The 25,416-nt window shown below is 29.1% G+C and overlaps 1 protein-coding gene across 1 annotated transcript in view; it reads right to left on the minus strand.

Annotated features, from left to right (window-relative positions):
• LOC107167974 (uncharacterized) overlaps window positions 1-25,416 on the minus strand; it is a 30,647-nt gene that overhangs the window by 3,458 nt on the left and 1,773 nt on the right. Inside the window, exons 2-11 of the mRNA XM_015517210.2 lie at window positions 24,124-24,583; window positions 8,708-8,894; window positions 7,576-7,758; window positions 7,167-7,466; window positions 6,780-7,064; window positions 6,587-6,699; window positions 6,061-6,364; window positions 777-978; window positions 629-685; window positions 212-349 (exon numbers count right to left, since the gene is read on the minus strand). Coding sequence (XP_015372696.2) covers window positions 212-349; window positions 629-685; window positions 777-978; window positions 6,061-6,364; window positions 6,587-6,699; window positions 6,780-7,064; window positions 7,167-7,466; window positions 7,576-7,758; window positions 8,708-8,894; window positions 24,124-24,504 — 2,150 coding nt within the window. The 5' untranslated portion in view covers window positions 24,505-24,583. The remainder of the gene's footprint in view (window positions 1-211; window positions 350-628; window positions 686-776; window positions 979-6,060; window positions 6,365-6,586; window positions 6,700-6,779; window positions 7,065-7,166; window positions 7,467-7,575; window positions 7,759-8,707; window positions 8,895-24,123; window positions 24,584-25,416) is intronic.

Genomic DNA, 25,416 nt, shown 5'->3' on the forward strand with positions numbered 1-25,416 from the left:
ACATGTCTTTGAAATCATTTGCTATTTTCGCACCCTGTTATGAGAATTCAATTTTTTCCATCATGGTCGATTTTAGCATAAAATTATAATTTTATTTGATTAATTTTTCAAACAACTTTTTTGCTTCATTTTAGTTATTTTTCTTTAATTCTATATATATTACTAAATACAATATAGGTAGGTACCTACTAAAAGATAGTTTATCGCTTACCTCTCCTCCATCATCCATTTTTCCAATACAGCTGGGTTCACTACACCCATCATATTATTTGTTTTGATGTTATTATTATTGTTATTGTATACATTATTTGGTTTTTTAGTGGGGTTGCCACTTTCCAGATTCTCAAACCTAAACACACACATACATAGTATATAGATAATATGTATTTATGATAAATTCTAGTAGTAAAAAATGAGTAATTTTTATAACTAAATAAATATCTGTACAACTAGAATGTTAAAAGTTAAACAGTTAAATATAAATGTGTACTTTTAGAATAACTAGATAATAACACTCTTACAGTTTGATATCAGACTGATATTTTATTATAATCATAGGTACCTATTATTTTAAGTAAAAGATCTATTAATTTTATTAGACTAAATAATGAAAATTAACATTTCTTACATTGGTTGTTGTGCAGCAGCGAGTTGTGAAGCACATATCATGTGTGTGGCGAGTGCTCTGAAAAGTTATGTGTGAAAAAAAGTTAAATTTTTCAAGTATAAAATAATATTAGCGCGGGTAAGTTTTTATAATAGTATTCTTTATTTACGTGCAAATAGCATTTTGCTGATTATATGCAGCCGCTGCAGCAGCAGCTGCTGAAGTCGAGTCCTCATCCTTGGATGGTTTTATGTGGCAGTTAAGTTGTGAAGATGGCGGTGCTAATGACTTCAAAGCATTTATGTTGGCGGAAGACGTTGGAGGCGCAGGAGATATAACATGAGAAGGGTGATGTGGCTGCTGTTTATCTTCTGAAAATATTTTACCCGTGAAGGTTATGAAAATAAGTATTTAAATAATAATAACGCATAACAGTTATATGATCGTAACTCGTAAGTGTTTTTATATTGCTACCTATAAAAAAAAATATCTTAGTTACATACAAATATACAATGAAGTGATAATCTGGCATTGTTGGAACTTGTCCGGCGCACTACCGTGCGCTCAGATTCAATAAAAAGTATTTTATTATTTTTCATGGAAAAATAATAGATTTATGAGAAATGTTATAAATTTATTTTTATTAACAATTTATGCATCTATAGTATCATACATTTTTTGATAAGTTTAATATTTTTAAGCTCAAAAAAAAAAACAATATTTTGCAATTTATAACTACTTCGTGGCACGCGGAGTGGTTGAGTCATGACCAAATTTAATTAAAATTATTTTCTTATAGTAGTGAACAAAATAAGAGGTTAAGAAATAAAAAATATATATAGTTTCCCCCTAAAAATAATGTCCATTTCAACACACATACAGTAATGTACCTACCTATTGGTAATGGTTCTAAAAGTCGTATGTAAGGTACCTAGTCCTATAATAATCGATATGTTTAAATAGGTGTGGTAAGTTTATAGTCATTGAGTGGGCCGTTTTTAGAATAATTATCTACTTATTTAATGACTATTAATAAATTAAGGATTTCAGAAAGTTTCAAAAAACCTCGTAGGTCAGGTGCAAAGTTGGTTAAAAAAATATTTCGGTTAGTTTATTGTTATTTCGAAAATACTAAACCTATAGTGTCACAAGTAGTTAAGTCCAACTATCGGTTATATATTTAACAACAATTAAACCAATACGATTGTAAATACTGGCCATATTTTAAAACAACGTAACTTTATCTTTTCGTAAAATCAGTTTTAACATTGATAATCTTTAATTTATGTTCCCAGTTGTGTTTTATATTTATATACGTTACGTATATATTTAATATATTAAGCCATTTTAACTCAAAATAAAAGTTTAAGAATTCTTTAAATATTAATTTTAGTTTCTGTGAATCTATGATGTTTCTTTGAATTTCAAATTAACATAAATATTAATGTAAAGTACCTACCTATGTAAAATTATTGGCCGCATTGGCATATACATCAATTTACACTGTTAAAAAATAATTTCAGTAATATTACCATCAATTAACCAATGGATAATTGCTCTCATTAAATTTAATATAAAAAATATCAAAATTTTATTTTTAAGCAACCTGTGATCTTCAAACACCATCCATGAGAACAGGATTACTTAGAAATTTATGTACCTACCACGGTTTAATAATATTTTGAACCCATAGACTTATAATAATATAATACATCTATTATAAGCCTATGTTTGAAAATATATTTCTATATCGTGTTTGACCGTGTGAGTTTTTAAAGTAAAAGTTGGCAACACCTGTCAAATAACTTCTACAACTTTATTTTGATCAGTCCAAAAACTCAGTTATTAGAACTTAGAACTGGTTAGTAAAGAATAATCAATCAAACATCTTTACCTACTTCTCAACTGATAATAATATTAATATCGACAGCCTGTTTATTCGAAAATCGAAAAAAGAGTGTTATGATTGGTTGGAACTTTGGAAGTGTCGGACAATCTACCTCTAAAATTATTCACAGTTAATGGTTCTATAACTTACTATCTACTACAACACAATAACAGATTTGAGTTATGAAAATAAGTTTATAGGTACGTCTTTGTTTTTATTGGCTTATCGTATATTTAGGTATGTACTCCTTTTGATTATTGATTATAAGTAAATGTGGTTGTCGATGTGTTTACTGAATCCTATCCAGTTAAGAGGACGCCACACCCGCATGGTGTTGTCTCCGTCTTACAAGCGCGTAACATAGCAAATTTTACGCCCAGCAGTTTCAATTTAGCTCCATTGGTTTAAAATTTAGAGTGAATTGACCTTTTATAAAAATCAATAGTAACATTATTATCTAGGTTATCACATAGGTTTTTTATTGTATTTTAATTTTAAAGCGAGTTATGAGTATTTTTAAAATTTTAAATTGTTTGAATATCTTAAAATACTCATAACTCGCTTCAAAATTAAAATATAATAAAAAAATCTCTTTGATAACCTAGATAATAATGTTACCTTTAATTTTTATGAGAGGTCAATTCACTCTAAATTTTAAACTAACGGAACTAAATTGAAACTGTTGAGCGTAAAATTTGCTATGGTACGCACTTGATGTAAGATGGAGAATTGGAGACAACTTATGCGGATGTGGCGTCCTCTTAAAGAGTAGTTGTTGGCTAATAATTCTTACTACACTAACCGGGTTGTTAAATTGATACTAATAATGTGATCTAAGTTATATTTTACTCGGCAAAATATGAACTGTGTTTAAGACTAACACAATAGAATACGATATGAAAAATATATGTATATTTATTAAATGTCTTCAATAGTATTAAACAAATACAGTAGGGGTATACTATTTCACTTGAGTAACTCTGCTCTTGAGGTTGGAATTACTAGCTAAACGAATATAATTTTATAATATACATTAACGCAAATTATTATGAATAATAGAACCTAAATAAATCTGAAAAATACAATTTTAAATCGTCAGTTACCGTTAATAAACTCGATTTACTTATACTCGTAGGTGTACTTTTCCGTGTTCTGTTTATCTAAGCCAGCGTTTCTTAAACTATGTTCCGCGGAACCTTAGGGTTCCGTGTAGATCACTTCTGGGTTCCGGGAAGCTTAAGTAAATTTTTTTAAATGTTTAAGAAAATAACTTTAAAATATCCATTATGGAAAATAATACTTGTATATTAAATAATAATGTATAAGCAATATGGAATAATCTATCTGCTAACTCTGTATATTCAATAATCTATACTTCTACTTAATATTATAATTTATTTGCAAATAATCCTAAAAGAAACTAAAAAGGTAAAAAGAAGTAGGGGTTCCACGATAAAAGTGGACATCAAAAAGGGTTCCACGGATAAAAAGTTTAAGAAACGCTGATCTAAGCGCATTTTCCGAGCGCGACATAAATACGACTGCTCAGTATACCTACCTAACTGGTAAATCGTTGCACTATACACACACAGTAACATAAATTTAATCAGTTCGCAATTTCGCATAGTATTATTATATGTTTATAAATTTATAATATATACAGGGTGATTCTTTTATCAAACAACACTCATTATTTAAAAAAGTATTGACTTTTTCAAAATATTTTTTTACATAGTTTCAAGTTGTTAAAAAACCAACTTTTTTATTAAAAAATTATATTTTTAAATATTTTTTATCCTTATCATTTTTTAAGTTTTTTATTTTTTTGAATGTCAACATAGAGTTTTAATTTCATATTCCAAAACAGAATATTTTTCTAAATATTTTGATTCATAAAAATCGAATTTAGGGCTAAGTAGTTTATGAGTTATAAGTTATAACTTATAAATTAGTATATATCATCATAATAAGTTATAACTCATAAACTACTAGCCCTAAATTCGATTTTTATGAATCAAAATACTTAGAAAAATATTCTGCTTTGGAATATGAAATTAAAACTCTATGTTGACATTCAAAAAAGTAAAAAAAACTTAAAAAATTATAAGGATAAAAAATATTTAAAAATATAATTTTTTAATAAAAACGTTGGTTTTTTAACAACTTGAAACTATGTAAAAAAATATTTTGAAAAAGTCAATACTTTTTTAAAAATGAGTGTTGTTTGATAAAAGAATCACCCTGTATATTTATATCTATGTTTTTAATCGTTATTACAGGCTTAGTGAAATATAATAGGTAGGTTTTAAAATTAAACGATGCAAATATAATATAATATTAAATGTAATAGAAGTTGGATAGGACATTGATATTGGTATGAAAACAAAACATATAATTCTTAAAAATTATTTTATTTGTTAAATGATCCATGCAGAATGTATACACTGTCCAATGTGGTGGTAGTATTTGGTAAAATTGATAAAGGAAGTGCAAGATCGATTAACACGTTCAATTACATTTGACGTGTAATTTTTACACTAACTTACATAATATAATATGCAATTGTTGTAAATTAGTTTTTAGGGATTTAAAATAAATATAACTAGATACACGGGAAGATGGAAAATTATGTATAATTTTAATTTTAATCTTATGATGAGGTTTTCAGTTTCTAAACTCTATATTTTCACAATGAATTATAATACATTATGATTGCGTTGTGTTCGTCTGTCTTGTCTTTCGTTGTCTTGGTTACAGACACGGAGTGGCGCCGCTGTCCATTTTCAAGTTTTGGGAACATAATTGCTCATAATTATGATGGGTCGTATGAATAAATTTGAACATAGTGGTATATATGCGTTGAAAAGCTGATGACTGGGTATATTTAGGCGGGTTTTAAACTAGTTTTAATTATTATTGGCGCCACTGCATAGTCAGCTACACTATTATTGATTTAACAAAAATATTGTTTAATGATAATTGCCAACTTTTGGCCTACAATTTTGAAGGTATATTGTTTAGATTAGTGTGTCGTAAATTATCATGGTGATATAAATTTGAACAAATAAATTTTCATTAGGTTTTATTATTTAGGTATTAGGTTTTGGGAGGTTGGTATCTAGTTATTTTTATTTTAGACATATAATATATAAAGTTAGGTTAAAAGTTAAAATCACCACAGTGCCCTGCATTACGGGACAAATTGTTTATTTATTTTTCAAAGTGTTTCATAGTCTAAGTTAAGTTAATTGAAAAACAAAAACAACTTTTTGAGTTAAAATGTTCTGTTTATAATTTTTCTTAATTACGTTGTTTAAATATTATCTGCTACAAAAGTTTTTTTCGTAAAAATTACTTGTTAAGTTAAAAGTTATGGAAAATTCAGGAACCACAGTAACTCAATTATAGGCAACTGCAAAGTGTGTTTGTCCTCATATAGTCATATGTAATTCTAGCTATTCTACACTTTTCCAATATTTCATAAGTTTATTTTTTGAATTCTCTTTTATTCAGATACATTTTGGTTTATTTTTATATAACTATTTAAATACATTTATATGTTTACCTTCATTTTCTGTTTCATCGTCACCATTATGTTGATCGGTTGCCGTAATTGCTGTTGGCCACATAGTTTGACGTTGGATTACTTCTACACCTCCTCCATTACTACCCTCATTACGCCTGAGTGTAGGTGGTGACATTGGTGTTGCAGCAGTAACAATTGAAGCAGCATTATTGGTTGAATAAATACGACTATCTCCATTTGTGCCTGTTGGTATTTGAACCATAGACGGTTCTTTTGAACGCTGTACATTCATCGAATCACTGCTTTCCTCATTCTTGGTGCGAGATAATAGCTTTTGTTGAGGCTGTGGACAAATATTGAAAATAACATTTAATTGTTAACATTACCCACACAGTTATTAGAGCTCTTGAATGGAAAAGTGAAGTATAAGTTTGTTTCTCGTTTGATTTAAATTTTGTTTGTTTTATTATTAATAACTATACATAGGTAGATACTGTATATTATGTGCATCATTGTGCGTGGTACATAGAAAAATAAGTAAATAACGATGATATTTTGAGCTTACTGTTAAAAATGTATGTTTTTTGCTATTGAGGTCAGGGGACTGCCATTTTCGTCGTTGAATATTATTATATTGATCTGCTGTAACTGTATCATTATTAATCACATTACCATCGTCTGGAGAAAAAAAAATATTAAATATACGAATAATTCTGGAAATATAAAGTTTAATGTAGTTAAATAAAAATAGTACTTACAATTATTATTTTCACTACTAACATTGTCGGGAGTACCACTGGCAATAGTCGTATCATCAGCTGTAGTTAGGTGTTGTTGAAAATAACGATTGAGTGGTAAGGGTAACGACGGTTGACAAGTTTGATTGAGCTGTTGTCGGTTAATATTTTTTTGTCGAATATTATTTGTTGAATGATATAATAATTGTTGCTGTAATTGTTGTTGCTGATTTGAAGTAGGAGTTGTGATTGCAGAAGAAACCATATCATTAATAGGAATGGCCAAAATTGTTTGAGTCATAATACCTTTAATGTATTAAAATATGTGAGTTTATATTATTATATTATAATATACCTGATCAATTATTCATAACAACAAAAATTTTAAATTTTTTTTGTTTTTATTACCTCGAGCTGTTGGTATTAGCAATTGAGCTGCTTGTAAGCAACCCGTAGTAAGTTGACCAGAAGTTAACAAAAGTTGAAGTGGTGGTGCTGTGATTTTTCCATCCTGTTGTTGCTGCTTTTGTTTATTATTGGCTGAGGTAATATTCCAAGGAAATGGAATTTCTGTTGTTGGTATGTTATGACCATTGACCATATTTTCATCTTCATTAATGGCATTACCAAAACAGTTTTTTTCTTCGCTATCGTTATCATATTCTCCTTCGTCGTCCTCACTCTTGTTGCCACCTTCTTCTGACGATCCTATAGTTTAAGATACATACTCGTAAGTGTATACATATATACATAATAATACAATGATTTTCAGTTGTATGTATTGTATTTATAAATATATGAATAGAACTCAACAAACCTTGAGAACGGGTTAAGTTCAAAGGTGATTGAGACAAACAATCATCATTACTAGTTTCACTGTTAATATAATTGGCTGTTACCATATGATCATGAAAATCAGTATCTGCCGACGGAATTTTGTCATTAATCTTTGCATTTTTATTGAGGTTTTTAACTGAACTTGACAACAAAATCGGTTCATCTATTGCAATAGTTAATTAATTAGTAAAATTGAATAGTGTAATTATTAAAATTGTAAGCAATATATAATGTGGGAATATTTAACTAAGTAAAAATAATCTTATGCTGAAATAAATAACTAAAAATTTACTAAAATATCTTATACACCATATACACTGATATAGATAGGTTATGTATAAAAAATCATGTTTCATGTTTCATGTTTCTATATACCTACATTATATTTTTATTTACGAAACTCTCCTACCTTAGCTGTTATAATATTATGCTTTAATCTTTTTGAGGCGTGTTAAACAAAAAAAAAACACTAAATATCAGTAGTCTTAGCCTTACTTTTGTAATATATACATAAAATATAAATAAAAAGAATATGAGTGCTAAAAATATTGATCGTATTTTATGATTTTATATATAAAAAAACAAAAACAATCGGTTGTTTCTTTTTGTTAATAATATACAACCAAAGTAAATAATATACTGTATTCATAATATATATTATTTTATATTGATAGAGTACGGATAAGTCTGATATTTGATGAAGATTATAAAAAATGTAGGTAATGTTTTTCATACCACATCTAAAAATTGTCAAGTATGCCGATTTGGAGAATAGTACATTTGCATGATCATTAAAACTAGATATTACTTCAATTAAATCGATTTATTAGGTACTGTTATTTTAATGTTAATTATTTTTAACAATTAAGTGTTTTTCAGTTCAAATTAACAACAAAAATAGGAGTGTTCATTAAATTTCTGACTATCTCATTATGTTATATAATATTATATATTTTTAAAGCTATATTATTTAGTAGACCATAATATTATTATTTAGGTTCTTGAAGGTCATTATTCATTTTTATTTTCGTGAGGTCACGGTTGCTTTTTTTATAAGTTTTGAACCCTAATAATAATTGTCACAATAAAGTTTATCATTAAACATTATTTACTTGTAATGTCGAAGGTTTCACTGTCATTGTTTTTTTCAGAGTGAGATGACAACGATAATGTGATTTTATCATCACTATTGGTTGCTAGATGTTGTACTGCAGTTTGTCTTATTGCCGGTGCCATACAATCTCCTCCATTACTACAATTGTTATTATTGGCAACTGTAGTCGTCTGCTGAAAACCATCCTATTAAATAAGAGACGAATATATACATTTAATATTTTTATAAAAAAAATTAAAAAGCTCAGATTGGTAAAATGGTTATTAAAATGCACATATGATCAAAATTGCATTATTATATAAGTATACTGTATACTGTAATGTGTTGGTGTGAAAAATTAAAATGTTAAATGTGTATTTTTAGTATAAACTTCCGCCTTTGCTTATTTTTTTTAGTCAAATGAATAGGTAGTGATTTAACTATATGACATAGGTAGTAACACACTGGCCACGTCATATTTAACGCTAAGTGACTATACTTACAATAAATTGTAATAGGTGCATGTTAAAAGCTCTTACAATCCATAAACATGCTTTACACATAAATATTAACCCTTTTATCGTCACCAGGCTGCTTTAACGTCATCCTAATTTAACCTTTATCAACAATTTATATGTATATCACTAATGTTAATAATTATTCTCTATGTAAATAAGTAATATAATATTAAATGTATCTATTGACCTAACCATAATTTTTTTGAAAATGTGATTGTATCATAAAATCCATAATACTTTAAAATTAATAGGTAGGTAATAAAAAAATATACAAAATCTCTAAAATCTAATGTAAATAGGACTTCCAAATTACAGCAAATATATTAGTCTAAGTCTATATTTTCTAAAAAAAAAAATAACGAGAGGGCAAAACATTCCGAGATTTTTTCGTTCCTATTGAAAGTCATTTGTTTTCATTGTTTGAAAACATTCATTTTAATTTTTTATAAAAGGTAGGTCTATATGAATATTTTAGAGTATGTAGGAAGGTACTTACTATAGTAATATACCTGATACCAATAAGAAATTATATCATTGCAATTCCTGAAGTATAGCTGTATAGGTAAGGTCAAATGTTCATTCTGATTTTAATCAAAATTGTTTCATTCAATACAACTCACGCATGGCACTTATAACGATGCCATTTATGGCCACTGATGTTAAAGAATCAAATAATCAACAATATATATAAAAAAAAAAAGTCATGTTATTTTATAATTTAATTTCTTCAATATAAAAATAAATTATATTTTGATAATAATTTGTAAGAACTAGTACCTATACAGACGTAGATTTACATTTTTCCCGATCACAATAGTAGGAAATCAAAAGTTTCTCTCTTTCTTACTCATAAATAAGAAAAACATTTTGAGTTCCTTCTCTAAAAAAAACTTATTTCCGGCATTCTAGAAAATTACTTCTACTGCCAATACGTCAATTTTCTTCTTTAATCAACATATTAATAAAATTAAGATAGTGTAGAACATAATGTATTATGTTATGTAGGTATTTAGTATTAGTTATTTAAATATTTTATTGTAGTGCTGGGCTTAAATAAAAATTTAAACATGTTAAATAACATGAAAAAAAGAAAACTATAAAGCTTATAAAGTTTATAAGTGCAAATACAAACGTAATAAATGTAAAATTGCAGCTTCACGCCCTTATCAGAAAATAATGAGAATGTTGTTATTTTTAAATAATTAACTGTAAACATGACTATTTCAATAAAAAAATGCCCGTAAACTTTGTTAAACGTTCAGTAGGTACCAAATAAAAACATTTTATTTCTTGGGTCTTTTAAGTATAAAACTTTTAACAGGAATCATCATTGGTAAGTATGTTAGTATTGTGCAAACAGATCCTCCTCTGCTGACGGTTCTAACCAGGAAAAAAAAAAGTATGTCAAAATAATAGTTGGCGGCGATGTTGCTATTATGACAACAATAAAATATTTCTAAAATATTGTATTACGTAAAATAATATTTTAATTCTAACTAAATACATTTTTATCAAGTCGTAATCGAAAATACATAATATAATGAAAATTAGATGAGCACTTTTAAAATAAGGTAAATATGATTTAGCTAAGGAATTATGAAAATTATAATTTAAATAGAAAATACCCGAACTTCATCTTATATAAGTAGGCGTATACCCGTAAAGTCTAAAATACACTAATAGGTACTTGGTTAGTTTAAAACAATCAAATTAGAAATTTTGGAATACAGTGGAACCTCGATTATCCGGGGTAATGATGGGGAGGGGGTCACACGGATAAATGAAAATCACGATTAATCGAGACTTTTTATAATAATGAAATTCTTTATTTAATTTTAATTAGAAATACATAGGTACAATTTTATAATAATGAAATTTTAAAAATTTGATTCAATTATAATTAGAAATATACATAATGTACATACAATAATTTTATACAACAAGTTATTAGGGCTTAAAATATGAAGTTATCAGTCTTTGTTTTTTTTTTGGTTTGAAATAATTTTCCTTACTTCACTTCTAATTTTTCTTAAGCCAATAACGTCATGGAAGTCAAAATTTAAAACCTAACCGTCAAAAATGTCATTAATATAATTGTCGATATCGTGTATTATGTAATATAAAATGTTCGATTATAACTACATATATATCTACAGTCCATACTTATTTTTAAATTTTTGGAAGAGTGAGCACGGTTAATCGCAAACACGGATAATCGAGCCACAGATAATCGAGGTTCTACTGTATGTCCTTATGACTGCCAAAAAAAAAATGTTCTTATGACTTAAAATATGGACATTCGTACACAAAATAAAGATGAAATGGTTAAAAACAATCAATTATTACATTTTTAAGGATAACTAAATAACAAGATAGTACAGATTCATACCAAATTTATGATGACAATATAATTTATAATATCAACGTATCTGGCATATTTATTTGTTGTTATTATTCATATTAATATAAGTTAAATAATTAAATGAACTAGCTATGTTTATCATGGATATATTGTGTATTTGTGTATCCAGAGATTAGTTCAGATATATTACAGGGTGGATATTTATCCGAAATTTCATTCATCATCTACCCTCTTGGCGTATACAATTTTCAACGAAATGTATTTTTTAAATGTACTCGTCACGATTTTTTAGAACTTATCTAATCGTGTCCAATAAAGTTTGTTTTGTTATTATTTCTAAGTTAAAAATGTTTTGATTGAAATTGATTAGTCATGACAAATCAATAATTAAAAATATACAGCCGGTTGAAAAAAAATTTAGCTCACCTCTCCAGAAAAAATTCTGAATTGAACACTGTGTGTACCCACTACCCACCTACTATAATTTTAATATTATGTAGGCACCTATTGAAAAATAATTAGTAATCACCTGCATGTATAATAATATCACCATAGTTAAAATTCGATTAATTTCTAATTGATAATTACCTAATACAATAGCACTTTGAATCATTAAGTAGGTACCTACCTATGTAATTTGTTTATATATTAGCTATTTAACTAAATTATAGGTAATGGACACTATAATGTGATGATGACGATGATGACAATATTAATGTTCTATAGTCTATATAGCACAATTTAGAATAATATTAATATATCATATATTCAGTGTTAGATCTAAAGGAAGATCTATTTTATTATAATCTCGTCTTCGTCGCAAAATAAGAACTAAATTTAATTTAATTAACTAAAATTATATTTGATTTAACCTATTAATAATCTACTATAGGTACCTAATAGGTACTTATGTAAACGTACACTTTTAAATACAGTATTTTATAATTAGTGTAATGCTATATTATGCTATAACCATAATACAAATTGTAACCATTATAGTATACCTATAATAATCATCGATTTCAACGGTTTAAAAACAATATAACTGATTGAACAGAGTAACGGATGAAAAATGCACATAGAAAAAAATATTTTCACATCATAATTGATAATTGTTTTCATGTATTTTAGATACTGGACAAATCGAGAAATGTTATATTAGCCTTGTTAAATTATGTTTTTTAAATGGTTGATCATAAAGTTAATCAGAAGTTGACCGCGGGTGGACCTACTTTTGCCCAAATCACCATTATTACCTAAACGAAAAAACATTTTGGTTACCACTGTTTTTTAAAAAAAATTTTTTTATATTGAAAATGTTATTTCAACTTTTAGTTGATAAACGTTATGTCAATATACATTTAAGTATATAAAACATATGTCAATGTACAATTTAATAACGATATAAGTGTAAAACATTCTAAAGAAAATAGTAAGTTTATAAAAAAAAAAAAAAACTATCTGCAAAAATTATGAAACACAAATTAGATGTAAAACATGTAACAGCGAATTTACTATGTTTTTGTTTACGATGAATAATATTACTTTTGGGTGAAAACTAAATCACTTATTTTTGAATTTTATCAAGCAAGTTAATTTTTGCGAAAACTAAAAGGCTAATTTTAGGTTAAAACATGAAAACTCCTGAGGCGATCGCTTTAAATATAGTCTGTCCATTGATTGGAAATCGAATCAGGTATATATGGTATTTTAAAAGGGTAGTTTTCGATTTTATCATTATACCTTTTAAAGAATTATTGTATTTCCCATCGTGAAAGATACGAAACGTTTTAGTAAGACATGTTTATAACTAATCGTTAATTTAACCTAACCTTATAAAATTCGTTTTTAAAATCACTTATCTGTTCAAACGTTTTTATAAATGATTTTTTTTAACCCACATTAGTAAATAAGTCGATATAAATCATAAACGAAAATGTATAATCCAATTAATTGTTGTTAGTGTATTGCATAATTTTACCGATATTTAAGGTTTAATTCTAAATAAAAATACATTTTGCGATACGAATATACAAGTTCTAGAACAAGTGAAAAATACAAAACTTGCATTACATAATCACATCTACGCTTCAGACATCACACGACTATACCTACGGTTGCGTAAAATATTTATCGTTACTGTCTTTATTATTAAGTAAGTTTAATGACGAGTTTAAAAGGCATGAGATAATTTTCTAATTGCTTGTCCGTAAAACATATTATTACAGGAATACATCACCAAGTTATCTTGTGCTGGATCCCGCTATTATTATAATCTATGTGGGCATTACTATTATATACCTACCTAACTACGACATATGTAATTGTAACGGTTGCAGGTTGTCGGATTTGTCACGAATTTCGCATTGTACCTAATTATTAATCGATTATTTAATATTATATTCGTGGATTCACGCACATTGGATTTGATAGCAATATGATTGACCCGAACTATAATATAGAGGCACTCTATCGTGGGCGTAGCGAGGCGCAAAGGGCCTACACCCGACGCACGGTCGCAATAATAAATCCCTGACAACGGTCACATAAAGGAATTTAAAAAAAAAAACATAGGGCACAATAATTTGCAAACGGAAAACCTCGCAGTCGGCTTTTCGATGACGTCGAATCGAACTCTATATTTTGTTTTCAACTGTTCCATTTTCCGTTTTTCAACGTTGGACTAAATAATATTTAATAATTTTGTGCATATAATAATACAGGTACCTATGATAATATAGCTGCTATCAGTATACAGGTATATTTTCATTTATTTATATTTGTCATCCAAATGAATAGCTACACCCGTTTCGATTTCCAACGCGAAATATTTGATCAAAGGTAAGCGCTTATTATTGTTATTAATTTATATCAAACATTCAAATGTATAGGGTACCTATGAATATCGTTTGAAATTGGGAAGATATTTCCCTCTCGTAAAGTTACCTAATACATTATATGTATACAAGGATATTATACGTAATAAAATTTCAATCAGAATTGTTAATTGTTTTACATTTTACTAATAAAACGGAGTGAAATCGTTCCATAAATAAACATAATTTTACGTTTTATTACAAATTCATAATATAATGATAAAACATATGTATAGGTATGTACAATATAACTACCTATCTATCTACCTACCTACCTACCTAACAATTAATTTTCTATAAATTTAATGCTATATATTTATGAAATTATAATTATGCAGTTGGTTTTATTATCACCGTTCTATGTACTTTGGTAGGTATACAATACATATCGACTCCTGACAGTCTGTATATACAAACAATAATTAACATGGTTTTGATATCGAGAATTTAGTTTGTTTTTGTTGAATCAAAGGTATACCTACTCAAATTTTAGATTCAATCAAATGAAGCGATTTATTTTAATATGCATGAGTCATAATATACTACAGATTAAAATCAACTTTCCTAGGTAAATAGCGAAACATTTAAAAAATAATACATCGATCGTGGTATTATAGTATTTCATTATTTATTGTGTTTAATTTCCCGAGCAATACAATCGAATATAAACTATAAAAATCCTAATATCTTTTAATAGTTATCGGTGTAATAATCGAAAATTTGATTGCATTTATTTTGTTTATGTTTGGGGCTAGAATTATTCTAAATAAAGCAGCCCGATTACTATTTACTTGGTTCTCGAGTTATTATGTAATTTAATTTTTTTTTTAGGAGGAGAGTAAGTCACTGGGAGCACTTCAATATCCACCCACGATTTAAACTAGTGGGTACCCAAAAGTGATTGTTTTTAAACATTTTAGTCGTCTGAGGTGATAATGTAAAATTGAAATTACCCAACCTAATAATAAAAAGGAATATCATAATATCTGTAATATCTTTAAGTTTGTAAGTTTGTAGGCATCCTTATTGAAATTTTGTATTCATAACGATTACTAATTTTTGAAAATGAATGTTTTGCATAGAGACCTATGTACTCGTATTTGATATACGTCACTTAATAATATTAATTAAAGTCACCCTTCTATCAAGCCATTTTAATATCATTGTGTTAAATTAGAATAATTATATACGTTACTTTCAATCTATTATTATACTTATGTTTAAATTATTTTTGTCAACTACGCTGGTAACTACATTCGAGGCTTACAGGATGGGACTCAAATAACGTGCCCCCTATGAAGTGAAATACATTACCAAAGGATAATTAGAGCTTTTGTTCTTTATCCGGTGGAATGAAAAGATTTTGATGCAGATATGGGTGATCAACTTTGTCCAAATTATATAAATAAGTATTCAGTGACCACTAACTATACTAAAAAACAGCATGACTTCTTTAAAAATATAAAATATAAAATGCTCAATCTATTTTTTATGTGCTTTTTTAAATCTAAATAAATATTTTATTATACCTATAACAACTTAAAATGACGTCGTAATCAGTATTTTATTCACCAAGCATAATTGTCCCAAATTTTTGATTCAATTCTAATTCTAATTTTTAGAATCTTTATGTATATTTAAGAACTTTATTTTCAATACCTCTGATTTTTTTATATCGTTATATTTAACTATAGTTATTTTTTTTAAATTCATATACATAGTATGTAAAATTAAATTAAAAGCTAGTAACATTAACTGTATTAATGTAATAATGTACAATTTTAGATTATAATAATAGTATGCGTATTGCTTACAGAAATAATTACTATAATAATTTAACTGATTTCAAAATATTAATTTACTAATAATCGTATACTTTTATAGGTATTTTGTAAATTAACAATATTATTTTGTAGCAAATGTAAATATTGTATTTTTTACCGTCTCATTATATTATATTATTGACTTGTTATTTTATTTTAAACAATTTTATTGTGCTGGTATACTTATTACAATACTATAAAGATACAATCATTTTTTTCTTAATAATCGTAATTCTGGATATAAAATTATACAGGGTGTTCAAGAATTTTATAGAAAGTCATTAAACTAATTACAACTGATAAACGATAATATGATATAATTAATAAGGTGATTAAATATTTTACCAACCTAATAAACGAGCAGTAGTGTTATCTGTTATTGCCTTACGTAAGTATAAAAAATATGCAAACAGTAGGTAATTAAAGCGTTCCTGGTTTTTATAAACACTGAATATTTTTTTTTAAATAAAATGCGATCAATACATTTTGGTTGTTGTTAATTTTTACATATTATATACTCGAGAAACAAAATCACTCATTAGCCGCCATAATTTAATCTGTGCGATTTCGCTTAATAACAATAAGTCTCAGTGTCTTTTGAGATGACAGGGATGATTCTCAGACATAGTTATCGTACCTAATTATAACATTATACCTACAAGCGATTTTTGGCAGTTTAGGAGTTAGGAGTGGAAACTACAACATATACGGATGGTTGTGAAAGCAGATTGTACTTTAATTAATGAAGTTTTTTTGTTATTTTTACTTGAAATAAAGTGATTATATTGTTATACTGCAATACGCAGTAGGGCTATACAAATCGGGAAAATATGAAACACGACAAAAAAATATAGAATTGTTATTTTCATAAAAATGTTTATCAGGAAATCATATAATAAAGGAATGATATTCAAAAACATTAATATATTCTTGGAATGATATTTTTCTAAACATAATTAATTAAGAAATATATTAATCAGTAAAACAATAACACGAAACCGTATTTTTTAGGAATAGGTAGGTAGTATAAATTAGAAAAATATCGCTCAGCACTGTATAAATCGTGACAACATTTTTTAGTAAATATTATACATGTAGATCCGTATTAATGGAAAAAATAAAGCATAGTACTGGATGGGACAGGACGGTTATTCACAGGAAAATGTTTAAAAGGTAAAGTATGAAAAAAAAAATATTATTTTTCTTAGAATTTTACAAAATATAATAAAATAATATTTCTTTTTAATACTTTACCTCGTGAATATTTTCCTGTGAATAACCGTCCTGTCCCATCCAGTCCTATGCTTTATTTTTTCTATTAATACGATCTATTAAAAACGATGTATAATATAGGTACTCAAACATTTTGTCCTGATTTATACAGTCCTGAGCAATATTTTTCTAATTTATACTAGTCCCAAAAAAATATTGTTCCGTGTTAATTTCTTACTTTTTTATATTTTCCTTAGTTAATTCTGTTTAGAAAAACAAGTTTACATCTTTTCATTCCAAGAATATATTAATCCTTGAATATATCATTCCTCTGTTATATCATTTCCTGATAAACAATTTCATAAAAATAACAATTCCAGATTTTTTTTAATCGTGTTTCATACTTCCTGATTTATATAGCACTCTTGCATATTGCAGTATAACACTATAATCACTTTTTTACAAGTAAAAATAACGAAAAAACTTAATAAGTACAATCTGCTTTCACATATTAAGTCTAAATATCAAGATTATCATTATATATTATTATTTTAACAAAATGTGAATATTTTAGGTTTGATCATAACTTATAATAGTATAAAATATTTGACTTTTGTTTAATCATATGTTTAATCTAATTTCAAGATTGATATTAAAACTATAAAAAAAGCATTAAAAGGTTGTTTACTGTAGAATCACGTTATACATAATTTATAATATTCGGATATATTTGTTTTTACTTAATTGGCTGAACATCCAATGTAATTGTCATTGGTAATGTAGTTGCTTGTTTTATTTAAAAATAATGACATATTTAAATATAAATTGATATATTGTTATATAGAAATAATAAGTAGATAAATCATTATATTTTACATTAATCTGTTTTAATATTTTACGAAAATTAAATTATAGTATAAAATCATATCAATACGATTATTTCTATATCAAAAATGTTATGTATAAATTAAATGTCATGTACATAATTTAAAGATCATTACAAAAATACATACATATATTAAAATATGTATCATATTATTTGTTTTTATTATCCATTCTACTATTTGATTAATAATATTTCCTTTCTAAACGTGTGTTATTATATTAAACACGGAGCGTCAATTTTCAAAGTCTAATAAAACATCATCACCTAATAAAAGTAAACCGTTTACAGAATGATTGACATTGGCAATACCAAATTTATATTAATTTTTATCAGGATGTAAGACTGCAAAATAAGACTTCATGATTAAAAAAATGGCACACTTTACAGCATGTTTACATACATTTTTAAACTTAAGATTATTTAACAATTTTTAAATTTGAAATTTTTTTGATTCTTCATGAAGTTTATCAATCAATAATTTTTATAGTTGAAGCCCTACTTTCAATTAATATAGCAATTTGATATATGAATCATTTCAGTACCTACTTTGAAGTAATTACTGAAAACTAATATTTAAACTAAACTTTGATAGAAAATATTTATTTAATTATCACTTCAGGATCTTTTGGATATCGATTTAAAAATATGTCATTCTGCAGTATATTATTATGAATTATCAAAAAATAAAAAATAAATAATATTTTTAAGGTTTGTTGTCATAAATTTAAAAGTTTACTTTTCTACAATAATGTTGAAGTTTTTTCATATACGCCTACAACTATTCACTACAATAATACCCATTACAATTTTTTAATTATAAAAAATCCGTATCTTCTTTTGATCGAATGAAGAAGTAATTTTACAACCATTTTTATCATTCTTTTGTTATAATATATAGTGTTGACTATTTTCAGCATTTCAATGTATGCTGTAGTCGTCATCATTTTCTAAAGTTTTGTGTTCATGTAAAATCATAATAATAATAACGTACGCACTGCGGACAAAAAAAAAATAAAAAATACTCGGGCTAAAAAAACAAATATTATTATATGAGACGAGCTGTAGAGGGCGGCGAATTATAAAAATAATAACACAAATATATGTATATACGTATATATTATATTATATACATATTATATTATATATACGTATACGTATTTGGACGGACGTTTTGCCCCAGTCGGACGGACGTGAGCGGAAAAAAAACAATCGTAATAAATAATGAAATGAAAAAAATATATCAGACCGCCGTGGCGGCGGCCGCTGCCATTGGAATAATTAATTACATACACACACTCACTTACACATATACACACACATATACACACACACACACACACACACACACACACACACACACACACACACACACACACACACACACACACACACACACACACACACACACACACACACACACACACACACACACACACACACACACACACACACACACACACACACACACACACACACACACACACACACACACACACACACACACACACACACACACACACACACCCATAGCTTGTGTGCGCGCACACTCACTTACACTCGTCCTCGTTTTGCCCTCTTCTGCTCCTGTTGTCAGTAATTTTTATTATTTTTTTGTCGATTTTTTTTTTTATAATTCTATTTTGTTTTTTCAACTCGTATTTTTGTTTTGTCCTCCATCATCATCATCATCATCATCATCGTAATTTCTCCCTCCCATCATCACGCCATGAGAGAGGCGATTCTAACCCGGACGGTCACTATATATATTATATACAACCAAACCACAAACGTATATAATATAATATATATGATGGTATGCCAGTTACAAAGGGGTCCGTTATTACTATACCATCGCGCAGTAGCGATCACATTCGCAGTAGGTAGGTGCCTATTATGTACGTTAAAAACCATAGTATATAATATACATATAATATATAGATATGCCAGCATATTATTTTCAAATACTGCGGAAAGATTTAGCCGAATGTCGGTGTTCCGTCGCACCGTATAATAAAATAAGATTTTACTTATATACGTGTGAAATAATAATGTTATTAAAGTTGAAAAAAAAAGCGCGGTACAATTATTTCAGCGACGGCACAAAATAATATTATTGGTGGCGGGCGCGTTACTATATACTCACCACCGCCTTCGAGCTTATTACCCCCCACGCCATCGTCGACAGCGGTGGTGGTGGCGGCGGCGGCATCGGCGGCGCCGCTTATTTGAATTGCTAATTACCACCACCTCTCTCCTTTCCTCATAGCAATGTTACTACTGCCGCTGCATGCAGCAATTATTGGATTAATGTAAATGAGCACCGACGGCGTACCCCTTTTCCTCTTATATATTTATATATATATATATATATGTGTGTATATATATATATATATATTCGCTTTTGTATATATATACTCACACACACATATTTATCTATATATATATTGTATATGGATATAGAGGCGTGGATAGGGGTAAATAATACGGCGGCGGGAATACGAATAATGTACGCGAGAGGCGAGAGATCGTCGACGGGCGGCGAGTAGATGGGTAGCGTAGTACCCTTTTCTCTTGCACACACACCTCCCTTGTACCGACGACGATATATAATTATATACTATAGCTTGCAGTATATACCACCAGTGGTGGGTGGAGGACTGATGGCCGGGTAGGGATGACGGTGCGGGTTGGCACCCCAGCAAGCAGCACCGCCACCACCGCCTCTACCGCCACTACCATCGCCGAACGGGCTGGCCCGAGCCGCGTCGGGATATATAATTAAAATCCGTCCGAGTCGCCGCCGCTGTTGATTAATATATGTAAATTTATTATAATACAATAATAAGATTACCGCCGACGCTGCCTAGGCCCAACAGTTCTGCCGCTGCTTATATTTTATATTTGCTGCCTATATATTATATATATATATATATATATATATATATATATATATATATATATATATATATATATCTGTGTATGTGTGTGTGTGTACACTGTACGTATATCTCGTAACGGCGGCGACGGAATAGCGGTGATGCTTCAATAAATCCTACTCTTTATTCTTCTTCCTGGGAAAATATTATACATTTCAATAGAATGCAATAATATTTATAAACGCATTTGACTATATTCGCGTTTTTTTTATATAAAAGTACGATGCAATATTACAACCTTCCTAGAATAAAATACATGTCTACTCAACAACGGCAGTGAAAATTTATTACCTATATAGGTACCGTACAAACTATATAGACGAAAAAAAAAGCGATAATCGTAAAAGTATGATAAAAATACATAACATCATGTATCAGAATTCAAAATTTCAGTGTAAAACGATAACGCGTGGGCGTGAAAACTTTGTACATGTTGAAAGTTGCTAAGCGATAGTTAAAATTCAATTGTACCGTGATATATAATATATAGGTATATGCGTATAATAGTGAACTATGTACGCGTGTTACTTATGTCACTGTAATATACACTATTATAAACACTGCAGTAAACTCATTTATTGCTCAATACTATTATTAAAGGGGTAACAGTTGCTTCTTTACGAGTGTGTGTGGCGTGTGCACGTGCAGCAACAGACGAAGGCTGCAGGAAAAATATTATCGGTAGGAACTAAAATTTTATTCGAATTGACTGGTTTCAGATAGAATCGGTGGTGGTTGTTAGTGAAGGGGTAGGCGAAGACGGTGGTCAGACGATGTTCGGATGGTTAACAGTGACAGCATGTAGTGTTGTGCGCCGAGCATAGCGGGAAGAGATGAAATTATAATTACTATCAGGTCTGTCAGTTCGGTCGTGTACAACAGAGGATAGTGCGTATATATATGTAATTATATGTATATACAATATATAATATATATTATGATGTATAATTAAATGTATATATAGAAGAACATATACGTGGCGGCGGCAGCTACACAGTGACGACGCTGGAGACGGCGACGAATGCCTATATAGTATACAGTGAATGTATACAGTAAAAGGAAAACGGATAGAGCGAATAAGGGGCAGCGAGAGTGGCGAAGGAGAGGGTTTATACGTTCCATGCCAGCAGGTCGGTGTGATGTGGTGGTGGTATATAGGATCGGGGTGAACGCGTCGGTCGGTTGGGAGAATGTATATAAGCGTGCGCGCGCGCGTGTGTGTGTGTGTGTGTATGTGTGTACAGTGGCGGCGGTAAAGGGTTGGTCAGTCGACGTGGCGGTATGAAATCAGGGTACAGGGCCGAGGCAAATGGGATTATTCACCCTCCTCCACCACCTCGTGTATTCGGTCCACTATTACTATTACGTCATCTAATTATAATATCGTACCCTTCTCTATATATAATATATAATACGTATATATATATACATATACGGATATATACATGTATACTGTTTTCACCATTTTCGCCACCCCCACCGGCGCCGGTTCTATAAACGCTGCAGTACTAACAGCAGACCAACGCCATTACTACCGCCACTACTGCCACTATTACCACTTGTCTCTTTGCCCCTCACCCCATGCCACGTCACGATTTTATTGCGTGTTCACCCCCGGCGTGCACTATCTCAATATATACATTTCATTTACGCAGCTGTGTATGTATATGAAAAAGCTATTCATATATATATGCAGATCGTAATCATTTGTGTTACTATTTTATCATTTTTCAATAAAATTGCAAAATAATGTACCTACTAGAATACTAGAATAATATGTGCGCTACGCAATGCATGTCTTGATATAAATTATAACTATACTTGATTTAATAAGACGGGACAGAGCAATTTCCATTAAAATGACTTGTTATTGAACAACACATTTAAAATAGTTAAAATCGAATCATCGGCTGAACATTTTTTTTTTAAATATTTTATTTAAAACAAAACAAAACCTATTTTTTTTTAAAAAAATCCATAATTTATTAAAATATCAAATATCATATATTTTCTAATCCAATTAAAAATAATAATCATAAACATGTATTTGTTCTTTCATAACGTATTCATCTAGTCGTAGACCGAGGTCGTCGTCTGATTTTATTCATGGAATAATAATTATTTTATGATAAAATTATTTTGTAGATACCTATATATAAACTTTTATGTATATATTGTTATAGGTCAAGTCATAGTTTGTGTAGTAACGTTTATTGTTGTTACTAAACATGACTATTGTGTACTATACACGGCTGGTGAAACTGACCTACCCTTTTAAAAATACGGAGGCACTGACATAACAACAAGGAATAAGATTGAGTGAGGAAGGTGCAGGGAAGGTAAACGTAAAAGCTGGCGGCGTCATATTATTATTATTATACTGCCACTACCGCCGACGCCACCGCCAACACTGGTGCCACCGCCGCCTTTACTGCTACCGTTTCACCCTTGCAGAGAAAAATTACGTCGTCATTGTCATCGACCTCTGCCATCACTTCCACTATTTTCAGCACGCCGCACCGCTGTAGCAATATCAGCTTAATAACTTATTTTCAAAGCTTATTACTTGCTACGGCCTTTTAATCTCTCGGCTCTTATATACATCCCCGTCGTCGTCATCGATTCGATCGATGCTAAATTATTGCAATAGTATAGTTTTCAATATTATCACGTTGACTATTTTTTAATATAAATACCGATCGAATCGATAGTAAGAAACATAAATAAATAAACGAATATTATTGTATTATAGTGTACCAACAACGAGTGATATTAACGTTCGCTGACGTTATTATTATTATTCATAAATTATAACAACGTACCTTCATATTGTGATGTGCAGGCGACGGTGTGGACGACCCTCCTTCTGGGTATTGTTGGTTCGGGTGACTGCTAGGTCTCATCGGTGAATCGTCGCAATCGCTCGCGTCTTCGCCACTATTACTGCTGTTACAACTACTGCTGTTGCTGTTGCCGTTAACGTTGTTGCTAATGGTGTCGAAACAATCCATTGATGATGATTTGTCGTCGTGTCGAGGGTAATGGTGTTTACTATGTCGATAGTGACCATTGATTATAATATTCGTCTGCGAATGAAGCCGACGGCGTTTCAAACAGTTATTAGTGACTTCCGAGTTCTCGTGAAGAGGAACGTCTTCTTGTTTTTTTGCCGACGTCTGTGGCAACAATGGCGATACCTTCATATTCGTGGACGTAGTATATCTAGGTATATATATACTTTCGATGCAAGATAATTTGATTTGGATTTATTTCATCGGCGTCCTGAAACACACATACACACACACTCAATAAATTGTATCGTCCTAGTGCGTGGCGATTAAATAGAAACATCTCGTATAAACATTGTAAGAGTTCCTACACATTTTAATTGGTCATACAAACGTCACAATGTACGATATGTTGTAGCTAATGCAGCATCCGCCTTATACACTGATATATTATACGACGCTAATAATCGTCCGTTTAAAATTTTATTGGTGGATAATACATGCCAATTTCATTCTATTCTACTTATATTATCACTGTCATTTACTTATAGTCGTCGTTATAAATTATAATATTATAACGCATCGACGATGCAATAATATTTGAGCGGATGCCGCCGGATAACGTCAATTGACTGCCACTACCGCCGCGTACCACCGCTGCTGTTCCTCTCCATCATTACGATATTATTAACAATGACCTTAACCATACTCGGACACCTCATCATTATTTAAGTAGCAACTACCCCATTGAACCTAGCTCTCTATTGTCATATATTATATACCATACATACATATAAGTATTATATCTCGAATCTTTACTACAGTAATTAATTTATGGTTGAATTACCATATTATAATATGTTCGTCTAATATATAATATGTATACAGTATATATATATATATATATGTATATATCAAACCATTCTACCTAGGTACTGTGATAATCTTTGGTAAAAATTAATTATTTAATGGAAAACGTAATTATACTACGTCATTTTTAGCCCATTATACACACATACATTCAATCTAACGCACACACATATGTGTATATATATATATATTTTTTTTTCTCTTTGGTTAGTGAGTAGCCGGAGGCAGAAACGCTGC

Source organism: Diuraphis noxia, unplaced genomic scaffold (assembly GCF_037042655.1).
Source record: "Diuraphis noxia isolate RWA-SAM2 unplaced genomic scaffold, SU_Dnox_SAM2 contig0001, whole genome shotgun sequence".
In the NCBI taxonomy this organism is placed as follows: domain Eukaryota; kingdom Metazoa; phylum Arthropoda; class Insecta; order Hemiptera; family Aphididae; genus Diuraphis; species Diuraphis noxia.